The 18,846-nt window shown below is 43.5% G+C and overlaps 2 protein-coding genes across 6 annotated transcripts in view; one reads left to right on the plus strand and one right to left on the minus strand.

Annotated features, from left to right (window-relative positions):
• Positions 1–953: 953 nt before the first annotated feature.
• Positions 954–3,268, minus strand: Lcmt2 (leucine carboxyl methyltransferase 2). Its single transcript, XM_036184505.1, has one exon. The coding sequence runs from the start codon at positions 3,206–3,208 to the stop codon at positions 1,148–1,150; it is 2,061 nt and encodes a 686-aa protein (XP_036040398.1). The 5' UTR covers positions 3,209–3,268; the 3' UTR covers positions 954–1,147.
• The window catches only part of Adal (adenosine deaminase like), a 31,355-nt gene continuing 15,522 nt past the window's right edge, over positions 3,014–18,846 (plus strand). For 3 of the 5 annotated variants that reach the window (XR_004944725.1, XR_004944724.1, XM_036184506.1), the window contains exons 1-9: positions 3,014–3,464; positions 4,786–4,993; positions 5,205–5,335; positions 5,934–5,994; positions 10,297–10,384; positions 13,186–13,267; positions 15,412–15,538; positions 16,331–16,411; positions 17,499–17,637. Coding sequence is in view for 3 of the 5 variants with exons in the window: in XM_036184506.1 (XP_036040399.1) it covers positions 4,934–4,993; positions 5,205–5,335; positions 5,934–5,994; positions 10,297–10,384; positions 13,186–13,267; positions 15,412–15,538; positions 16,331–16,411; positions 17,499–17,637 (769 nt within the window). In the remaining 2 variants the exon portion in view is untranslated. Of the gene's footprint in view, positions 3,489–4,785; positions 4,994–5,204; positions 5,336–5,933; positions 5,995–10,296; positions 10,385–13,185; positions 13,268–15,411; positions 15,539–16,330; positions 16,412–17,498; positions 17,638–18,846 lie in introns of those variants that run through there. The other 2 variants (XM_036184507.1, XM_036184508.1) reach the window with 2 other exon arrangements.

Below are 18,846 nucleotides of genomic sequence, written 5' to 3' on the forward strand. Positions count from 1 at the left end.
CATGACAGCAGCTATGGCCGTGACAGAAAGCACCATGCCAACCTGCAGACTGGCAGAGGAAGAGCCACAACTACTGTGGCTCACTTCCTGCTCCCTCTCCTTCTGATAGTACTTCTGACCTGTGGAACTCTAGAAGAGAGCTGACTGATGCTGCCTATAAAGCTAAGCTCAGAACAGTGATGGCTGACAATGAGGTAGAGTAAGATCTGGAACAAACATCACTACACCAGTTACAAAATTAACTAAGGCATGAAGTGCCTGGTTTATCAACACAAAGCATTAGCAAAAAAGTGATCAAAAGCACAATTTTCAAGTTGTACTTTTTCTCATTGCTAAAGCCAGCCCTGTGTTCAAACTAAAAGCCTAAGTCTTCAAACTGCATTTCAGATTTTACACACAAAGAAATAGGTAACTACTGTGTTCCTGATCTATATTCAATCTTGTGTGTGTGTGTTTTTAAGATTTATGTGTTATGTAGACAGTATGCATGACTGCAGGCCAGAAGAGGGCACCAGATCTCATTACAGATGGTTGTGAGCCACCATGTGGTTGCTGGGAATTGAACTCAGGACCTCTGGAAGCAGTTAGTGCTCTTAACCCCTGAGCCATCTCTCCAACCTTTAATCTTGTATTTTTTGTTGTTGTTTTTCAAGACAGGGTTTCTCTGTAGCTTTGGAGCCTGTCCTGGACTAGCTCTGTAGACCAGGCTGGCCTTGAACTCACAGAGATCCACCTGCCTCTGCCTCCTGAGTGCTGGGATTACAGATGTGCACCACCACGTAATATTGTATTCTTACTAAAGATCTGTGTCAAACTTTTTCCAAGATATAATCTAGGTCACAGACCCAGTTTGGGAAATTTTTTTACTTAGGCTAAAGGTTGTTGTGCCTCAATAAATGGCTAAGATTTGAAAATTGGTAGAAACCTAATAAAATGGAAACATGATACTGAGGTCCTGAGGATGTACGGACACTCCTTTAACTGTTTTATTTTTGTACCATCTCATTGTTGGTATTTATTTTAATGATAGTTTTCAGGTTCTACACTCAATAATGTGACCACATTATTGAAAGGTGTGTGCTGGGGAGGTGGCAGTCTCTACAACCAAATTCATTGTTAGGTCCTGAATGTATCAAGAGTCCAGTCTTTACTGTCCTGTACGTAAGGAAGACAGATCTAATGCCACTGTGTGGGGGTTGAAGTAAGTCCCGAAGGAAAAGCAGTTCCCTCCACCTCCAGTAAGCAGGATCTGCTGCTCTTCAGGAAGGAGGATGCTGTTGTGGTTGTGCAACATTAATGGCCATGGCACAGATGTTGTGTCAAGCTGATACTCAGAGCTCAACCCTGTAGTCAAATTGATAACAGTCACTCCAGGAACTGAAGAGGAATGAATCCAGACCCCTCCAACCAGAAGCAGATTCCCGTTAAATACATGAGCGGTGTGAGAGTACCTTGGGGTAATGGGGGGCTGAATATCTATGGATTCCCAGAGGAATCCAGAGGACTTTGGTCTGAGAAAGAGTACAGAGCTCAATGGTTCCTCAGAAGCCCCTAGACCCCCAGCGATAAGGGCTCCTCCTAGCCAACTGCAGGCACTGTGGGAATGTCGACCTCCAGGGGCGGCCCCTTCTACTGGGATTCTGACCCAAGCCATTGTCTCTACGTGTAGGAAACGACAGTCACTTAGTACAGGTTCCACCGCACTTCGGCCACCATACACAAACAAATATCTTTGATTCTGATAGCATACTTCCGTTGTTGAATGCCGCCAACATGACAACATGGGACCTTCTTCCAAGGCTGCCTTTGTTACTGTTACATTCTGACTCCCGGGGCAATTATCCTCACCTCTGTATAAATCAAGTTGGAGAGCCCCAGAAGCTGGACTTAATGGGGACAACCTCCCTCCGAGAACTAGAACCTGAGTATCCGAAAGCCTTGTCATGGTGTGATAAAGGCGTCCATCCCACTGGCCTTCAGTCCCCAAAGAACTTAATTGGCTGCCTTTCCATTCAGAGTCACAGCATCTTGAGAGCAAGTGAAACGTGCTCACTCGGCAGTGTCGCCCCTCTTGTTCTCCAAAGCCTCCAGCACTGAAAATAATGCCAGGGCTCAAGAGCACAGAGGTGTGGCCGTATCTCTTCAGGCTTGAGTGCTGGTGGTCACTAGTGACTACTCTGGCAGAAAAAAACCCCGAAGGCGAAGCAGGATCTATCTGAAAAGGTGTCTCAGAGGGCGGAAACACCGGAGTTTCCGACAGGATGTCTCCCCTAGATGCTGCTAGGATGAAATAGTGGGCACACTTCAGATGCCACTCCTCGAACTCATCAAAGGGCTCGAGCGTCTCGACTCGCCGACGCTCGTCTGCGGGGAGATGGCGGCGATAGAACTCGTTCAGGTCCAGGGCGCTGCAGGCAGTCCAGCCAGCTTGAAGGAAGCGCTGCACCTGGGCCTCCACGTCGGGGAAGAGCTCCAGGCCGTGCAGGGGAGAGTGCAGCCGCTCAAAGTGCCGCAGCATGACTTGCCCAAAGGCGTCTCGAGGCTTCATCTGCTCATAGATCACGAAAAGGGCATCGGGGAAACGCTGGGCGGCCCAGGCGATGAGGGCCGCGGCACCGGCCGGCTCCAGGTAGGTCAGCACCGCCTCGGCCAGGAGCAGCGTGGGTGAAGTGGCGTCCAGGCTGGCGCCGTCCAGGGCCTCGCCTAATCGCGGGAGCTCACGCAGGTCCGCGCCCAGGATGCGGTAATCCGAGCTCTCAAAGCACAGAGCGGACGCTGAGTCCCCGATCTGGAAAGGGCCGGTCAGCGAGCACAGCTCCGGGGTCTCCCTGATCCTCTCCGCCTTGCACCGAGACACGTCCGGGAAGTCCACCTCCCAGACGGCAGCCCGGGCCAGGAGGCCAGCAGCTTTCAGGCGAAAGTACAGCGAGTCGGAGCCTGAACCCAAAGACAGGATCTGCGCCCGGATCGGGAACGGGAGCGCGCCCGTGCGCCGGAGGAAGGCGCGCACGCAGTGGCGCACGGCGCGCGCGCGCACGTAGTAGCCGCGGTGGATGAGCGGCGTGCGCCGCACGGGTCCCGGGACCAGCAGCGCCGCGAAGGCGTCGCGCACGTATCCGTGTGCGGCCAGCGATCGCTTGCTGAGGGCGCTGCTGTCGTTGGTGCTCTGGACCGTTCCCGCCCTGCTCACGCGGCTTCGCCGGCCCATGACCAGAAGACCTCCTGCAATACTCCACACGAAACATCAACCGAGTTGGTGCTCATCCGCTTCCGGGTGCCAGTGTGCGTCACTTCCGAGAAGAGCGGGCTTTGCCAAAAACCTCGAGAGACTTTTTTTTTTTTTTTCCTCTTTTCCGAATCACGTGTTTTCGCGAACACGCCCTTCGCTTATGTGACAGCTACAGTGTGCGGAGCTCAACTTACCACTTTCCTACAGATTTTTCGGCGTAAAGGGAAAAAATTGTGTAGGTATTTGAGAACATTTTTAGGTGAGTTGGGGGCTGACGACCTGCAAAGGACCAGCACCGCGGATCTTTAGCAGGCAAAAATAAATGGTTTCTTTCCCGGCGGTGGTGGCGCACGCCTTTAATCCTAGCAGTCCGGAGGTAGAGGGAGGCGAATCTTTATGAGTTCGAGGCCAGCCGGAGTCTACAGAGCAAGTTCTAGGACAGCCGGGGCTACGCAGAGAAACCCTGTTTCGGAAAACCAAACAAAACAAACCAAACAAAAAACCCAGTTTCTCCTTTATCAGTTCTCGTTGCGAGGGAGAACTCATTTAAATTGGAGGGAGAAATAATTTAAATTAGGCCAGATGGAAAGCGAAGAAAGAGAACTTTACAGGTAATTACTGGCAATTTAGTCCTCTGCACCCATACATGCTATGTATTTACAGTTCTATGCTAGGTCTACAGTGAGTAAAGTATTCACCCTCCTCAACTATAAAATGACACTCTCCTCCACTTCCAAAATTCTGTGATTCTTATGTGGTGCTGAGTATGTCTGCTGAAAATAGTGTGTGAAAGATGTAATTGTTCCCGGTGGCATGTTGAGTTTCCCCCACACCCTTTTTAAAGAGAGCAACCCAGGTTGGAGTTTAGAATGAAGTACTACATTGGGTGCCTAGGAGTTATCAGAAGAAAGCACTCCCAGAGGTAGATAGAAACGTTATCATTTATTAGTTTTGTGTCTGGCTGAATTAGGACAGGAAATTAGGATGATTTTAACAACTAAGTATGAGTTTTGGAGTCCAGCTGATTGAATATGTCACGTTTTGGTGTTCAGAGCTGATTAGTGATGTTAGGGGAGCAGTTTCTGTAGCAGAGTGACTCTGAGCACAAGACTGGAGGAGGCATCTAGTCTACCCAGAGGAGAGCAGACAGTAACTTCAAGCCTCCATCCAGAGACAGGATCTGTGCCCAAATCAGGTCCAGCACACCCCCAGCCCGTTTAAGGAAGGTGTTGGTGCAGCATAAACGTGAAATGGTGTTTTCTTGTGAAAGCAAACATGCACTACCTGTGCATGTTAGCCTGACATTACCCAAAAATATACAAACAGATAATAAGTGAGATCCTGACCTTTGACTAATTCTGAATTTTAATACACCTCTTACTAGCGTGAATACTTCCTCTTATATTTTGTTTATATCCTTTACTAGTCATTTCCCCACTGCAGAAACACCTAAGATTAGCTTGGGGGCGGCGGGGGGGGGGGGGGATAAAGGAAATAGCAGTGGTGTGTCTTTGTTTATACGTTAGCATCTGAAAATATTTACATTCCTTATGTAGGTGAAACTGATCCCAAAGCCACATTAAAATATGTGTAAGTAAAGCAATCTGAAGAAAGCCCAGGACTTCAGAACTTCTGACTTGATTAAGTTGTATTGCCCAAGCCAAGAGTAAGAGTGAAGAGAAATCTTTGCCCCCTCCTGGACAGATGGAGGCAGAAGGACAGCAGCCATGGAAGACAGACTTCTACGTGGAATTGCCAAAAGTGGTAAGAATGAACTGCAGAATTCTTGTTGCAAATGACCTTTATATTGTTTTCCACAAAGGAAAAGTAAGTTTTATGGGTAGAAATTGTAGAAAGGGTATAGCTAACTCAAGTAGCTTGCCTAGTACAAACCACAAACAGTCAGAGCCTGGTATGGGGCTAGGAACCTAGTAGATACTTGGTACCTTTTACTGATTATTCTCTCTTGTTTTAGGAGCTTCATGCCCACTTGAATGGCTCCATTAGTTCCAATACCATGAAGAAATTAATAGCCAAGAAGCCACATCTTAAAGTTCATGATCACATGACCGTGATCGACAAGGGAAAGAAAAGGACTTTAGAAGAGTGAGTTTGGGAAGGTCGGAATATTTTGTCTGTCAGTATTTTGAGATTGTAATATATAAGAATCAGATTTTAATACTTAAATAAAGAGACATCTGGCATGGAAAATACAACCAACCATATAGCATTTTTCCAGCTGTTAGACTACTGACAGTATTTGTATTGATTTATATTGTTTGTTAAATTATACTATATGAGTTGCTTCTTAGATTTGAAATTAACAACATATGGATTTTTCCCTATTTGCTGTTGTTGGAGGATTAGAGAATGGGAATTATTATTTCATACTTTAAAATATACATAAATAATATCTTCTTTTTAGCTATTAAACTGGCTTTCTAGATCAATGTAATATTTTTTTTTTTTGAGCTGAGGCTCGAACCCAGGGCCTTGTGCTTGCTAGGCAAGCGCTCTACCACTGAGCTAAATCCCCAACCTTCAATGTAATTTTTGAAAAGAATCTATCCTATAGTTCTTTGTAAATCTAAATATATACTTACTGTTAACCTAAGGTTTACTAATGAATTCCACTTAAGGAGTTTTTCTTGAGTAATGAGTTTTGCAGACTGAGGTATATTAAAACGTTTTTGTTCATTTGTAGATGTTTCCAGATGTTCAGAGTTATCCACCAGCTCACTACCAGTGCCGAGGACATTCTAATGGTGAGACATGGAAGGAGTTTTAGAACGGAGAATTTGGAAGTAGTGAACGTCTCGTTGCTTTCATTAGGGTTCTGATGAAAATGTTTTATTTTTTCCCTCTCAGTTTCTTTTCCATTAATTTTTAATTTTTTTGTAATGACAGCTCTATTAGAAATCACTGTAAGACAGGTGGTGGTGGTACACGCCTTTAATCCCAAAACTCAGGAGGCAGAGGCAGGCGGATCTCTGAGTTCGAGGCCAGCCTGGTGTACAGAGTAAGTTCCAGAACAGCAAGGACTAAAACAGAGAAACTCTGTCTTGAAAAACCAAACAAAAAAATTAATTAATTAATAATAAATAATAATAATAAAAATCAGTGTAAGATATCTACCTAAGAGCTAAGGTAAAGTCTGTTATTGTTAAAGAAATGAGGGAGGGAGTGGAAGGGAAAAAGGAATTTGTGAGGAAAGAACCAAGATCACCATCTTCTATTGGATAGGGAATAATGGAGACAGCAGAGCCTGATCCTATTTCCATATATGACACGTCATAAGGAATACCTGGGGCTGGAGAGATGGCTTAGTGGTGAAGAGCACTGACTGCCCTTCCGGAGGACCCAGATTTGATTCCCAGCATCTACATTGTGGCTCACAACCCACTGTAACTTCAGTTCCAGGGAATCTGACTTCCTCTTCTGGCCTCTGGCACTGCACACACACATGGTGAACAGACATACAAGCAGGAAAAACATTTGTACACATAAAATAAAAATAAACCTTCAAAAAAGAAATACTTGACCTCAGATGGGCGTTACGTTATCATTCATTCCTCTCTTTGTTTTTGTTTTTTTCCACATAGCCCAGACTGGTCCCATGCATTATCTGTAGTTGAGGCTGACCTGACTACACCCCTAGTCCTCCTCTCTCCGCCTTTCAAGTGCTGGGATCCCAGGTGTTCACCACAATGCCCAGGCCATTAAGGAAAATGGGACATGTGCTTATAATTCAGCTCATTCAAGCCTGGACTGCATAGCAGGACTAACATCTCCTCCCTACCTCTGTCTCACATACACAGGCATGCACAGGGAAGGAAGAAGGAAGGAAGGATAGATACAGAAAATAAAAGGGAAAATGGGTAGGTGAGTAGTTCAGTGGTAGAGGGCTTGCCTAGAATGAAAGAGACCCTGGGTTTGAGATCTCTCCCACATCTGCATTTGAAAAAGAAAAAGAAAAAGAAAGAAAAGAAAATGAAAAGGTAAAAAAAAAATACAATCTAGGTTCTGGAGAATTAACCTTTAAACTAGTCAGTTTCTTCCTCTTAGAGATAAGCATGCTAATTGTATTGATTCCCTTTTAGAGAAGAATTAACTTTAATAATATGGTTCGGCAAAAGTTGACTGTGTACCCCCAGTGTTCCAGGCACTATACCAAGTATATATACTTGGGTGATACAAAGAGATACAGATACAATCCCTGCTTCTGGGGGGTTTATGGGAGGTTGGAGAAATAGTCCCGCCAGTGGATGGATTTATGTAATGTGGTAAGCTCCCTGTTGGGGATATGCAGAGTGCTTTATAGGCATCTAAAAGGATGCAATTTCCATTAGCTGCTCAGCAGATACCAGGGGACACTGCTAGCAGTGTCTGCTAAACGGTTCAGGTCTTACTTTATTAGTGGATCATGCAGGGCAAATAATGAGCTTAATGCACCATTGGTAGAGTAATGCTGCTTTTGTTTCAGAAAGGAAGTTGGTGGGAAGCTCTTCGATGAGACATGACGATTCTGTGCATTTGGTTTAGTGCTGCTGGCAGAAGCATCTAAAAGTGATGACACTGAAGTAGCCATGCAGACCTGGAAAGAGGGCATCTTCCTTCCTTCCTTCCTTCCTTCCTTCCTTCCTTCCTTCCTTCCTTCCTTCCTTCCTTTCTCCCTTCCTTCCTTTCCTTCCTTTCCTTCCTTCCTTTCCTTCCTTTCCTTCCTTTCCTTCCTTTCCTTCCTTTCCTTCCTTTCCTTCCTTCCTTCCTTCCTTCCTTCCTTCCTTCCTTCCTTCCTTCCTTCCTTCCTTTCTTTGACAGGGTTTTTCTCATTTTGTAGACCAGGCTGGCCTCGAACTCACAGAGATCTGCCTGCTTCTGCCTCCCAAGTTCTGCCTGGCTAAAAGAGGGACTCTTAGTTGATAAAATGCCTCCATAAGATTGGTGTGTAAGCAAGTCTGTTGGTCTATTGGGCATTTTTTGATAAATGACTCATATGGCAGGGCTCAGCACTCTGGGCAGTCTACCCCTGCCGAGCAAGCCATGAGAAGCAAGCCATTAGGCAGCACTCCTTTATGGCTTCTGCTTCACTTTCCTCCTGCCTCCAGGTTCCTGCCCTGACTTCTCGGTGACAGGTATGACTTGAGAGTTGTAAGCTCCCCGAGTAGCTTTTAGTCGTGGTGTTTTATCACAACAGCAGGAACCCTGACTAAGACATGGGACTCGCTTAAACTCTAGTCGAGATGACCTGTAAGAGTCAGGTTCTACAAGGGCCAGGCATGGTGGCCTGTGCCTTTAGGTGTAGCATTTGAGAGGCAGAGGCAGGGGGATCTCTGTGAGTGTGAGGCCAACCTGGTCTACAGAGTGAGTTCCAGGGCAGAACTTTGTAGAGCTTTGTAGAGAGACCTTGTCTCAAAAAAGAGATTAAAAGTGGCCTGGGATTGCAGCTAACTGGTACACCACTCGATTAGTGCCCTGTGCTTATTTCCCAGCACCCTTCACCAAAAAAAAAAAAAAAAAAAAGAGAGAGAGAGAGAAATGAAATGTAGTTTAAAGTTACACATTGAAAGTGACAGAATAGTGTCTCTTCCAGAGCTGATACACTTTCCTGTTAAGGAATTTAACTGATTGGACTGTATTCTGTCCAGAGCAAGAATTGGAATAGATGAGAGAGCTAGCCCCCTAACACGGCTGCTCTCAGCATCTGGTGTCTCTGTTGGCCTTTCCTGGTTGTAGTTCTGGGTAATGATGAGATCCAGGTGTCTCAGCCTGCAAAGATGAGGCTGCACTTTCTTACTGCAGTGGCAACAAGTTGGTGTTCTTGGCAGTAGTCCCCAGAGCATCCGGTGCCAACAGTGCCGGAAGGCAGCAGTGGTGTCTTGCGTTGTCTCTGATGACATGATTTTGAATTGCTGTGGTGTTGCCCTGAACAGCGCAGCCTCTGGCTGATTCTCTAGCCTGTCTTGTGAATATGAACTACCCATTCTGTTATTAACAATTCCTTTCCGGACAGGCACATACCTCTAACCTAGCACTTGGGAGGCAGAGGCAGAAAAAGTTCCATGATAGCCAGGCCTGCACAGAGAAATCCTGCCTTGAAAAACAAAAAATAAAAAAATTCCTTTTTGGCTTTCATGAGGGCAAAAACGTGGGTGCGGACATTGTATCGCTAGGAATTCACTAAGTGCTATCTGTTAGGTGTGGTCTGCAGAGCCAGCCAGCCCTTGTTCCTTTGTTAAGACACTGTCCTTGTGGGCTCATGTGCACAGTCAAAGAAGATTAAGATTAGCTTAACCACTGAAGGGCCAACTAGGGCAGACTTGTGGGATCTCCAATCTGGTCTTTCCCCCCCACCCCCATCTAAATTTGCTATTTCTTAGGATTGATGGCAGAAAAGAAAAATAAGTCTTCAGCAATTTTTAGGTTGTTAGGTTTATACAGTAATTTATCACACAATTTTTTTTCCTAGGGGTGATTTTCCCAAATACCTCAGAGAAAAATTTGGCCTACTAGAATTTGGTGAAAAATACAGAGCCTTCCTACATAACTTGCATACGAACCTTAAGCCCCGACCTTAGCTGACACACAGATAATGTCTAATTGTCATATCAGTAGAGCTGTACATTTCCCAGCACCATGCAAACAACTGTGTGGCTCCATTGGCTTGGACTCATTTCTCTTTTATCTGCTATTATAAACACTAGGAAGTCAAGGGATGCTTTCAAGAAGGGAGAGAAAGCCAGGATTGCCAGTAGGCAGGCAGAGGCAGGAGAATCAGGTGAGTTCAAGGCTCACCTAGACTACCTGTCTCAAAAATGGAAAAAAGAAAAGAAAGAATGGCTAGTATGCAGACTTAGTTTTCACGTGGGAATGGGGTCATGGGAACTGTTGCCGAGCTGGCGTGGTCTAAGTTAGGTACGGACAAAGCAGGCAATCCCTACTACCTGGGAGATTTCCTGCATCCTTCGCCAGTCAAATTTAACAAATGAAATAAAACTGTAGCACTTGGCCCTTTCGTTGGATACCTTCCTCCAGCACTGTCAACATGTGTGCGTTGTCTTTATTGTCAGGTCACAAAAGATGTCATTAAGGAGTTTGCGGATGATGGTGTTAAGTACCTGGAGCTGAGGAGCACCCCCAGAGGAGAGAACACTACTGGTAGAGTTTAATGAGTTCTCAGGGAACGTACTGTCCTGTTGCCATGTGCTCTGGTCACACAGGGTTCATGTTTGCTTCCATTACTCAGTAACAACGAAAATTCTTAGAGTGTACATTAGTGATGCTTGAAATGGCTTTAAAAAATACACGTGATGATGCGGAGTTTCAGGACCAGGACCTCACATATTGTAGGCAAGTGATCTACTCCTGAGCTGCCGTGATGCTCATTATTCATAATTTATTCTTAAATCAAAAATAGAAAACCCTCTTGTGCACTCTTTGATAAAGAAGGGGAAGTAGCATCTCTAAATCTTCTAATCTTCCTTGTTTAGGGTTTTGTTTTTGTTCTTGTTTTTGTTTTCTTCAAGAAAAGGACACAGCATATGGGGAGACGGCTCAGGTGGTAAAGTACTTGTCTTGTAAGCATGAAGGTCTGAGTTCAAGACCCAGAGCCCTTATAAAAAGGCTGGGCACAGTGCTCTTAAATCTCAGCACTAGGGAGGTGGAGACAGGCAAATTCCTGGGGATTGATGGCCAGCCAGTCAGCAGGTGAGCCCTGTGCTAGTGAGAGTTTGTCTCAAAACGCAACGAGAGTGACACCTGAGGAGGAATAGCCAGGCGTGTCCTCTGGCCTACACACACACACACACACACACACACACACACACACACACACGAGACATCACACATTGTCTTCAGGAAAGGTTGTACTTGTGAAACAATGTCACTGAGTGGCTATAGAATACTGTTTTATGGCAGTCACTGAAATATCAGATATTCAGTGACTCCTTAGAGACTGGTAGTATTAGGTTAGGAGCAAGTTGTAAAGTGTTAAGCCTCTGGGGAGAGCTGAGGTGGATATGGTATGCAGGAATTTCATAGAACCTTCCATAGGAGCTGGATCAGGCCAGGCATAGTGCCTCACACCTGTAACACCTGAAGGCAGACGTGAGAATAGTGAGTTTTTGCCTGCCCTTGGCTACGTGGCCAGAATCTCAGGGACAGGGGAGGTGGTTGTGTTGTTTTGTGATCAGGAGATATTATATATTATCATTGAATCCCTGTTGGCCTGAAGAGACCTAGGCTATCTTACACCAAAACAAGTGTAGCCAGTTAAGAACTATTTGGAACTGTTAAAGTAAATGTTGAAATGGGAAAAGGAGATTCTTATGTCACAGTTTTAAACTGTAGAATCTGTTTCAAGTTACACAGTGTGGCATGTGCATGCCTGTGTGTGGGAACATACACACATAAAACATGAATAAATTAAACTAAGAAAAAAATATTTGCAGCCAGATGTGGTGGTACACACCTTTACTTCCAGCACTGGAGAGGTGGAGGCAGGCAGATCTCTTTGAGTTTGAGGCCAGCCCCGTCTATCATAAGGAATTCCAGGCCAGCCAGAGCAACATAGTAAAACCCTATTTCAGAGAGAGAGAGAGAGAGAGAGAGATAGAGATCTGTTGCAAAGACACTTCAGGTGGAATTACCCAATACATTGTTAAATTACTGAAAATATAAAGCTAGTGGCATTTCATCTGCTAAACATATGCATGTATACACAATAGTAAATATCAGTAATGGGATTGTGATTACTTTTTATTCTTCATAATTTTTATTATAATGAAAGTTTCCATTAAAAAAAGCATTTATGACAAGTAAAAGGTAATTTTAGAGACTTTTCTGGAACAGTCTTACAAGGTACTCCAGGGGAAGACTTGAGCACTCTAAACTTGGATAATGTCTCTGAGGCTGTGGGTGAGAGGCCCATCCTGAGCAGGGTTGAGGGAAAGGAACTTAGGTTTCGAGCTTTAGGGTTTTCCCCTAGAATAGAAGAAAAGCATCATGCTAAGGGAGAAAAATCTTTTTATTTATTTATTTGGTATTTTGAAACAGGGTCTTTGTAGATCAGGCTGGCCTAAAACTTCAAATCTTCCTACCTCAGCCCCCCAAATGCGAAGATTACGGTAGTATCACCATGACTAGCTCTTAATAACTTCTTTTAAGTTAAAAAATTATTATTTCTGTATGAGGAACATGCCATAGCACACATGTGGAAGTCAGAGGACAAAGACTACTTTTCAGCTGGGTTTGTATTGATTGTCATTTTGTCTGTTTTCTATTTTCTGTCTTTTATTACTTTTATGTTTGTTTATGAACATTTTTATATAGCACTTATTATTCCTAAACTTGGTTTTGGTTTTTTTACTTTTTAAACTTTGTCTTTTCAGTTTTACTAAAGTCCAGTCACTAATTGAAATGACCTGTTGTGATAGCAGATAATGGTAGAGTATTCTTTAGAGGTGAAGTAGAAGCAGGAGGATCATGAGTTTGAGGCTGGCTTGGGTCACATTGTTTAGGAATAAGAATGTGACTCAGTGGTAGAGCATTTGCCTAGCAAACATGATGTCTTACATTCATTCTCCAGGTCCATAGACAGACAAAGAATACTATACTTAGATGTTTCCCCTTGGGGCTAGAAAGATGGCTTAGCATATAAGAGCCCTTCTGCTCTTTCAGAGGACCAGTTTGGTACTCAGTACCCATATCAGGTGGCTCACCACAAACTGTAACTCCAACTCCAGGAGATCTGACATCCTCTTCTGGCCTCTTTGGGTACTCATACATATGTGCATATGTGCACACAACACAAGATAAAATATTTAAGAAAACAAAAGGTTTCCCTAAAGGCCATGCTTAATTCACCTTTAACCAGGCCCTAACATAGCATAAAGTGTTGCTGTTTTCAGGATGAACTAGGTCATAATGTCTTTACATATGTTCCTCTGTGCTTTTTCCAGGAATGACGAAGAAGACTTATGTGGAATCCATACTTGAAGGCATAAAACAGTGCAAACAAGAAAACTTAGATATTGATGTTAGGTAAGAAGATGGTGCATTAATAACAGTTACCCTTTTAAAAAGCAGAATGATGTTTTACTGTCTCATAAAGGTGATAGATTTAAAAATAATCAGCTATTACCTGATTTTTACCTACAATAGAAAAAAAAAATAGAATCAAGAACCTTGTTGCTTAAGATGAGAATACAGTTCTGAATTTGGTCATCTGGTAGTGAAATTCTAGTATTTTTGCTCAAGTTGAGTATGGCTTCTCATTGCTGTTAAGCTGAAGTGGGCTTCTTGTATCTACCCATGTAGTCCCATAGGATCTGGCTGCTTGCTCTCTCTCCTGTAGGCTAAGACTGTTCTTGTCAGTGCCTTGCACTTACTGGCATGTATGCCTTCCATCATGTCCTTACACATCTGCATTCTCATTATTCAGGTCTCAATTTGACTGTTATTTCTTCAGAGAGGCCAGTCTGTCTAACGTGTTCCTGTCCCCAAATCCCCTCCTCACTCCTGTTCCTCTGTGGCATTAGTCTGTATTGTCATGAAGTGTACACACCCTTTGACTGGAGTGTAAGTTCAGAGAGGCCAGGGTCCTTGACATTGATTCACTCTCGTATCTTCAGTGCTTTGAACAAAGTCAGCTTTTGAGACAGTCAGGTAGCCCAGACTGGCCTGGAACTTGCTACAGACACGGTTGACCTTGAACTCCTGATCCTACTGCCTTTCCCAAGTGCTGGGATTATGGTCATGTGCCATGATGCCTGGCTCATCACCTATTTATTCTTGTCAAAAAATTAAATCTGATCTAATTAAGCATCTAAACTAGATCCAGTTAATCAGTGTATAGAAAATACAGGTGGACATGTTAACATGGGGATGTAGTCAACAGAACCCAAACTGTGGGAAGCTTTGTAGGACACACAACAAATACAAGAAAAGAGGTAGGCTAGAAATGAGAATGGAAGAGAAGTGAGTAGGAATAGATGAAAAGAGACTTAGGAGGTTGGGAGATGGCTCAGTTGGTAAAGCACTTGCCTGCCAAGTGTGAGGACATGAGTTCAAATCCCTAGAACTCCCATAAAAAGACAGGTGTTGATGTTGTAATCCTAGAGATAGTGAGGTAGGAGGTGAAGACAGGCAGAAACCTGGAAGTTCACAGGCCAGCTAGCTTGGCTACATGAGGAAGTTCCAGGGCAATGGGAGACTCTGTCTCAGACAAAAGGTGAAGGTTCTTGAGGACCCACACCGACTGTCCTCTGGCCTTCACATGTTCAACAACACCCTGTCTGTACTTGGAACCCTTACAAATGATCGCGCACATACCCATACACAAAATACACTTTAAAAAAGATCAAGGGGTTGAGGATTTATCTCAGTGGTCAAATGCCTGCCTAGCAAGCACAAGGCCCTGGGTTCGGTCCAAAATAAATAAAAAATAAAAAAAGATAAAGATGAGAGATACAGTGACTAATGAAAACTGCAGACTTCATTTAGATCCTGAATCAAACTAAAAACAAAACCCAGAATATCTTAAGATGTAAACAAAAAGGTGAGATTATTGGAAATTTGAACAGACTGGACACTGACACTGTAGACGGTTAGACGTTCATGTCTCGCTCTGTATAGCAAAGTGCAGTGTCATGTTCAGACTCACTGCCTTGCAGAGTAAGTGGCAGCCAGCCACTTTCTTCTAGCAAGACTCAGAATTGTCTTTTCTATATGTTTCATAGTTTTTCCAAGTAGATTTTTGGCATTTTTTTTTTTCATTTTGTGGGAGACAGGGCCTAGACATGGTCTAATGTGGCCCAGGCTGGCCTCTAACTCTGCCCATCTCAGATATTTCTGTGGTTCCAAGTTGCTCTGTACTCTTCTGGTGGCTTTGTACTAAGTAGCCTCAGTGAGGCTGCTAAGCTTGTAAGGAAAAGACATATGATTATAGGTAGCCCTTTCTGAGGTTAGTTGATTTTAAATTGGTGGAGGTTTATCAGTTTGGTTTGGTTTTTCTGAGACAGGTCTCATGCATTCCAGGCTGGCCTTGAACTCACTTTACAGCTCAAGACGATCTTCTTGCCTCCACCTTCCAGATACTTTGATTATAGGCTCACATATACCCATGCCTGCCTTCATCTGTGATTTCCTGCCAGGGTAGTATCTACTGTGTTTTTCTTATATTAAAGGTATTTGATGGCAATTGACAGAAGAGGTGGCCTGACAGTAGCCAAGGAGACTGTTGAACTTGCTAAAGAGTTCTTCCTCTCTACTGAGGATACAGTTCTTGGCCTTGACCTCAGTGGAGACCCTACTGTAAGTTCTATATTTTATATCCTAGTAGCTGGATTAGTCAGTGGGGTGAGCATTAGTTTGGAGCATCATACATTAGGGTCCAGCACACACCTAATGATGTCCTGTTTTGCTCTAGATCAACAGATTATATAGCATAGCATAGTGTTTCTTAAGGATTCTTAAAAAGAAATACTGTAAAAAGAAATTATAGATATTATTAGATATGACCACTCTGTCCATTCTTCTAAAGTGAGTAAATAAGTACTAACAGTCTTTGTACCCAGAAGTTAATTCCATTATGTATGATGGATAGATAAGGGTGTTAAAAGTGTAATTATACCCTAAAAACTCCCTAGAAAGAAAGGTTGCATGAGCTTCCTGAGTGAAAGATTCAAACAAGTCTTTGTTGTGGATAGGCCTCTGATTTTTGTCTCTTTTTGTGAGGTTTGGTTGTGTGTGTGTGTGTGTGTGTGTGTGTGTGTATTTGTATTGTATGTGTCGTTGTTTTTAATCATGAAATCTTCCTGAATCAAATGAGTTCTCCATAACTAAACATCTATGTGAAATAAAAATTCTGGCCCATCACACCCAACTTGCCTGTTGACCTGAGCTCACTGGTACTGGACTTAAGATTCAAGGTCAGGGATAGCCTTTCCATGGTGTATTCCCTAAAGGGTCCAGCACATTAAAGACTTCTCTATAGGCAAGAGGTTCAAATGAAACCAATCTGCCATTGTTTTATCTTTCCTGGGGCAGAACACCAGGTCCCTCAGTTTGCTCAGTATTCTCATGCACCCTCGTTTTATCTTCAAGATAGGACAAGCAAAAGACTTCTTGGAACCTCTTCTAGAAGCTAAAAAAGCAGGTCTGAAGTTGGCATTGCATCTTGCAGAGGTAAATAATATTGTCATAGAGTAGAGAGGGCAGATTATAATTCAAAAAATAAAATTGTTTGTAAATAACCAGTAGAAATAGTTTGTTTGGTTTGGTTTTTTGTTTGGTTGGTTTGTTTTTTGAGACAAGGTCTCATGTAACCCAGACTGGCCTGGAATTCACTTTGTAGCTGAGGATGTCCTTGAACTTCTGATCCTTCTGCCCCCACCTCAAGTGCTAGGGGTTGTAGGCCTATGTTACCATACTGTTTAGAACATTTTAGAAGGGGGAGTTAGAAGTATTTTTAAGTGTTAATTAAAACATTAAGGCATGATTTGATTTAATGTTACTGTTTTTAAGGTTTTATGGTTCCCATTACATTGTGACCAGCTTCTACTTTTTTTTTCCCCCTAGGTAGGGTTTCTCTGTGAAGACCCAGGTGTTCTGGAACTCACTCACTCTGTAGACCAGGCTGGACTTGAACTCACAGAGATCTTCCTGCCTCTGCCTCCCAAGTGCTGGGATTAAAGGGGTGTGCCATCACCACCTGGCTAGCTTTTACTACTACTTCTTTATTTTTTTGGTTTTTCAAGACAGGTTTTCTCTATGTAACAGCCCTGGCTATCCTGGAACTCACTCTGAGGACTAGGGTGGCCTCAAACTCACAGAGATCCGCCTGCCTCTGCCTCCCAAGTGCTGGGATTAAAGGTGTGCACCATCACCACCCGGCTTAGCTTTTACTTCTCTATGTTTATAGTTCATGAAATTATTATTGTGCCGTGAAGGATTGATAAAGCTGAGGAGGTTTGAGAAGGTTTAAGTAATTATGTTTCCTAAAAATGTTGGTATTCACCGGGCGGTGGTAGCGCACGCCTATAATCCCAGCACTCGGGAGGCAGAAGCAGGTGGATCTCTGTGAGTTCGATGCCAGCCTGGTCTACAAAGCGAGTTCCAGGACAGGCTCCAAAGCTACAGAGAAAACCTGTCTCGAAAAAAAAAAAAAAAAAAAAAAAAAAAAAAAATGTTGGCATTCACTACTCAGAGGAAAGAATAAAATACCTCAGTTCCTGGCAGAGGCTATTGATCCTCTCCTCTTACTTTTCTGAAGGTTCCAAATAAGAAAACAGAAACACAAATGCTGTTGGATCTACTTCCTGACAGAATCGGGCATGGAACATTCCTCAACTCCTCCGAGGGAGGATCCCTGGATCAGGTGGATTTTGTGAGACAACACCGGATACCTCTGGGTAAGACTTAGAATTTCCTGTAGCCCAGACAACTCTCTTGCCCTTCTTCCTCCAGGCCCCAGATTGCAAGATTTATGTGGAAAAGTATTGTTCTAAAATTCAGACATGTGAATGTGCTTTCTGGGTCTCATTTAAGTGCTGAAAGTTTTAGCTTCTATTAGAAAATAAGTTTCTGGATGGCAGGGCTCTCTCTGTCTGTCTCTTACTCTGGCTGTGTTCATTTTACTGACTGCTACACTCCCCAGTGCTGGGAACTCAGTCTTTTGTTGTTGTTATTGTTTTGTTTGTTTAAGTAATAAAAGTCATTTAGAGTTTTGAAGATGACCATAATAAAATTAACACATGGGTCCAATGAGATGGTTCACAGGTAGAGATGTGTACTGCTAACCATGATGACCTGAGTTCTATCTGGGTGACTCCAGGGTCCTCTGATTCTCTCTCTCTCTCTCTCCTTTCTCTTTCTCTCTCTCCCTCTCTAAATAAATGTAAAAAAATTAAAAATAATGTTATAGAAATGTGTAACATTTACTTAAAAATTAAGAATTACAGCTGGTGGCACAGGCCTATATTTCTACTGTGTGGGAGTCTGAGGCAAGAGGATTACTAGTTTGAGACTAGCCTAGATTACTCAGGGAAACCTGTCTCAAAAATTAGGGAAATTGGGGCTAGAGAGATTGCTCAGCAGTTAAGAGCAATGGGTGTTCTTTCAGAGGACCAGGGTTCAATATTCAGGACCCACATGGGCGTTCACAACTGTGTCTAACTTCAGTTCTAGTGGATTTGACACTGTCTTCTAGCCTCCCTCCTCAGGCACTAGGCATACTGTAGTTGTTTTTTGTTTGTTTTGTTTTACTTTTTGGGAGCCTGCCACCCAGCTCCTAAATAAATAAATGGAGACTTATTCTTACTTATGAATGCCTGACTTCAGCTTGGCTTGTTTCTCACCAGCTTTTCTAACTTAAATTAACTATGTTTTGCCTCTAGAATTTTTACCTTTCTTTATTCTATGTATCTTTGCTGCTTACTCTGTGGCTGGCTGTGTGGCTGTGTGGCTGGCCCCCAGCATCCTCCTCTCCTCCTCTTCTGGCTCCTCCTCCTTGCTCTTTTTTCTTGATTTCTCCTCCTGTTCATTCTCTCTTCCTGCCAGCCCCTCCTGTCCTTTCTCCTGCCCAGCTATTGACCATTTAGCTCCTTATTAGACCAATCAGG

This window comes from Onychomys torridus, chromosome 4 (assembly GCF_903995425.1).
Source record: "Onychomys torridus chromosome 4, mOncTor1.1, whole genome shotgun sequence".
In the NCBI taxonomy this organism is placed as follows: Eukaryota; Metazoa; Chordata; class Mammalia; order Rodentia; family Cricetidae; genus Onychomys; species Onychomys torridus.

Coding starts and splice junctions, on each gene's coding strand:
- Lcmt2 (XM_036184505.1), bottom strand. CDS start 3,208: ATGGGCCGGCGAAGCCGCGTGAGCAGGGCGGGAACGGTCCAGAGCACC.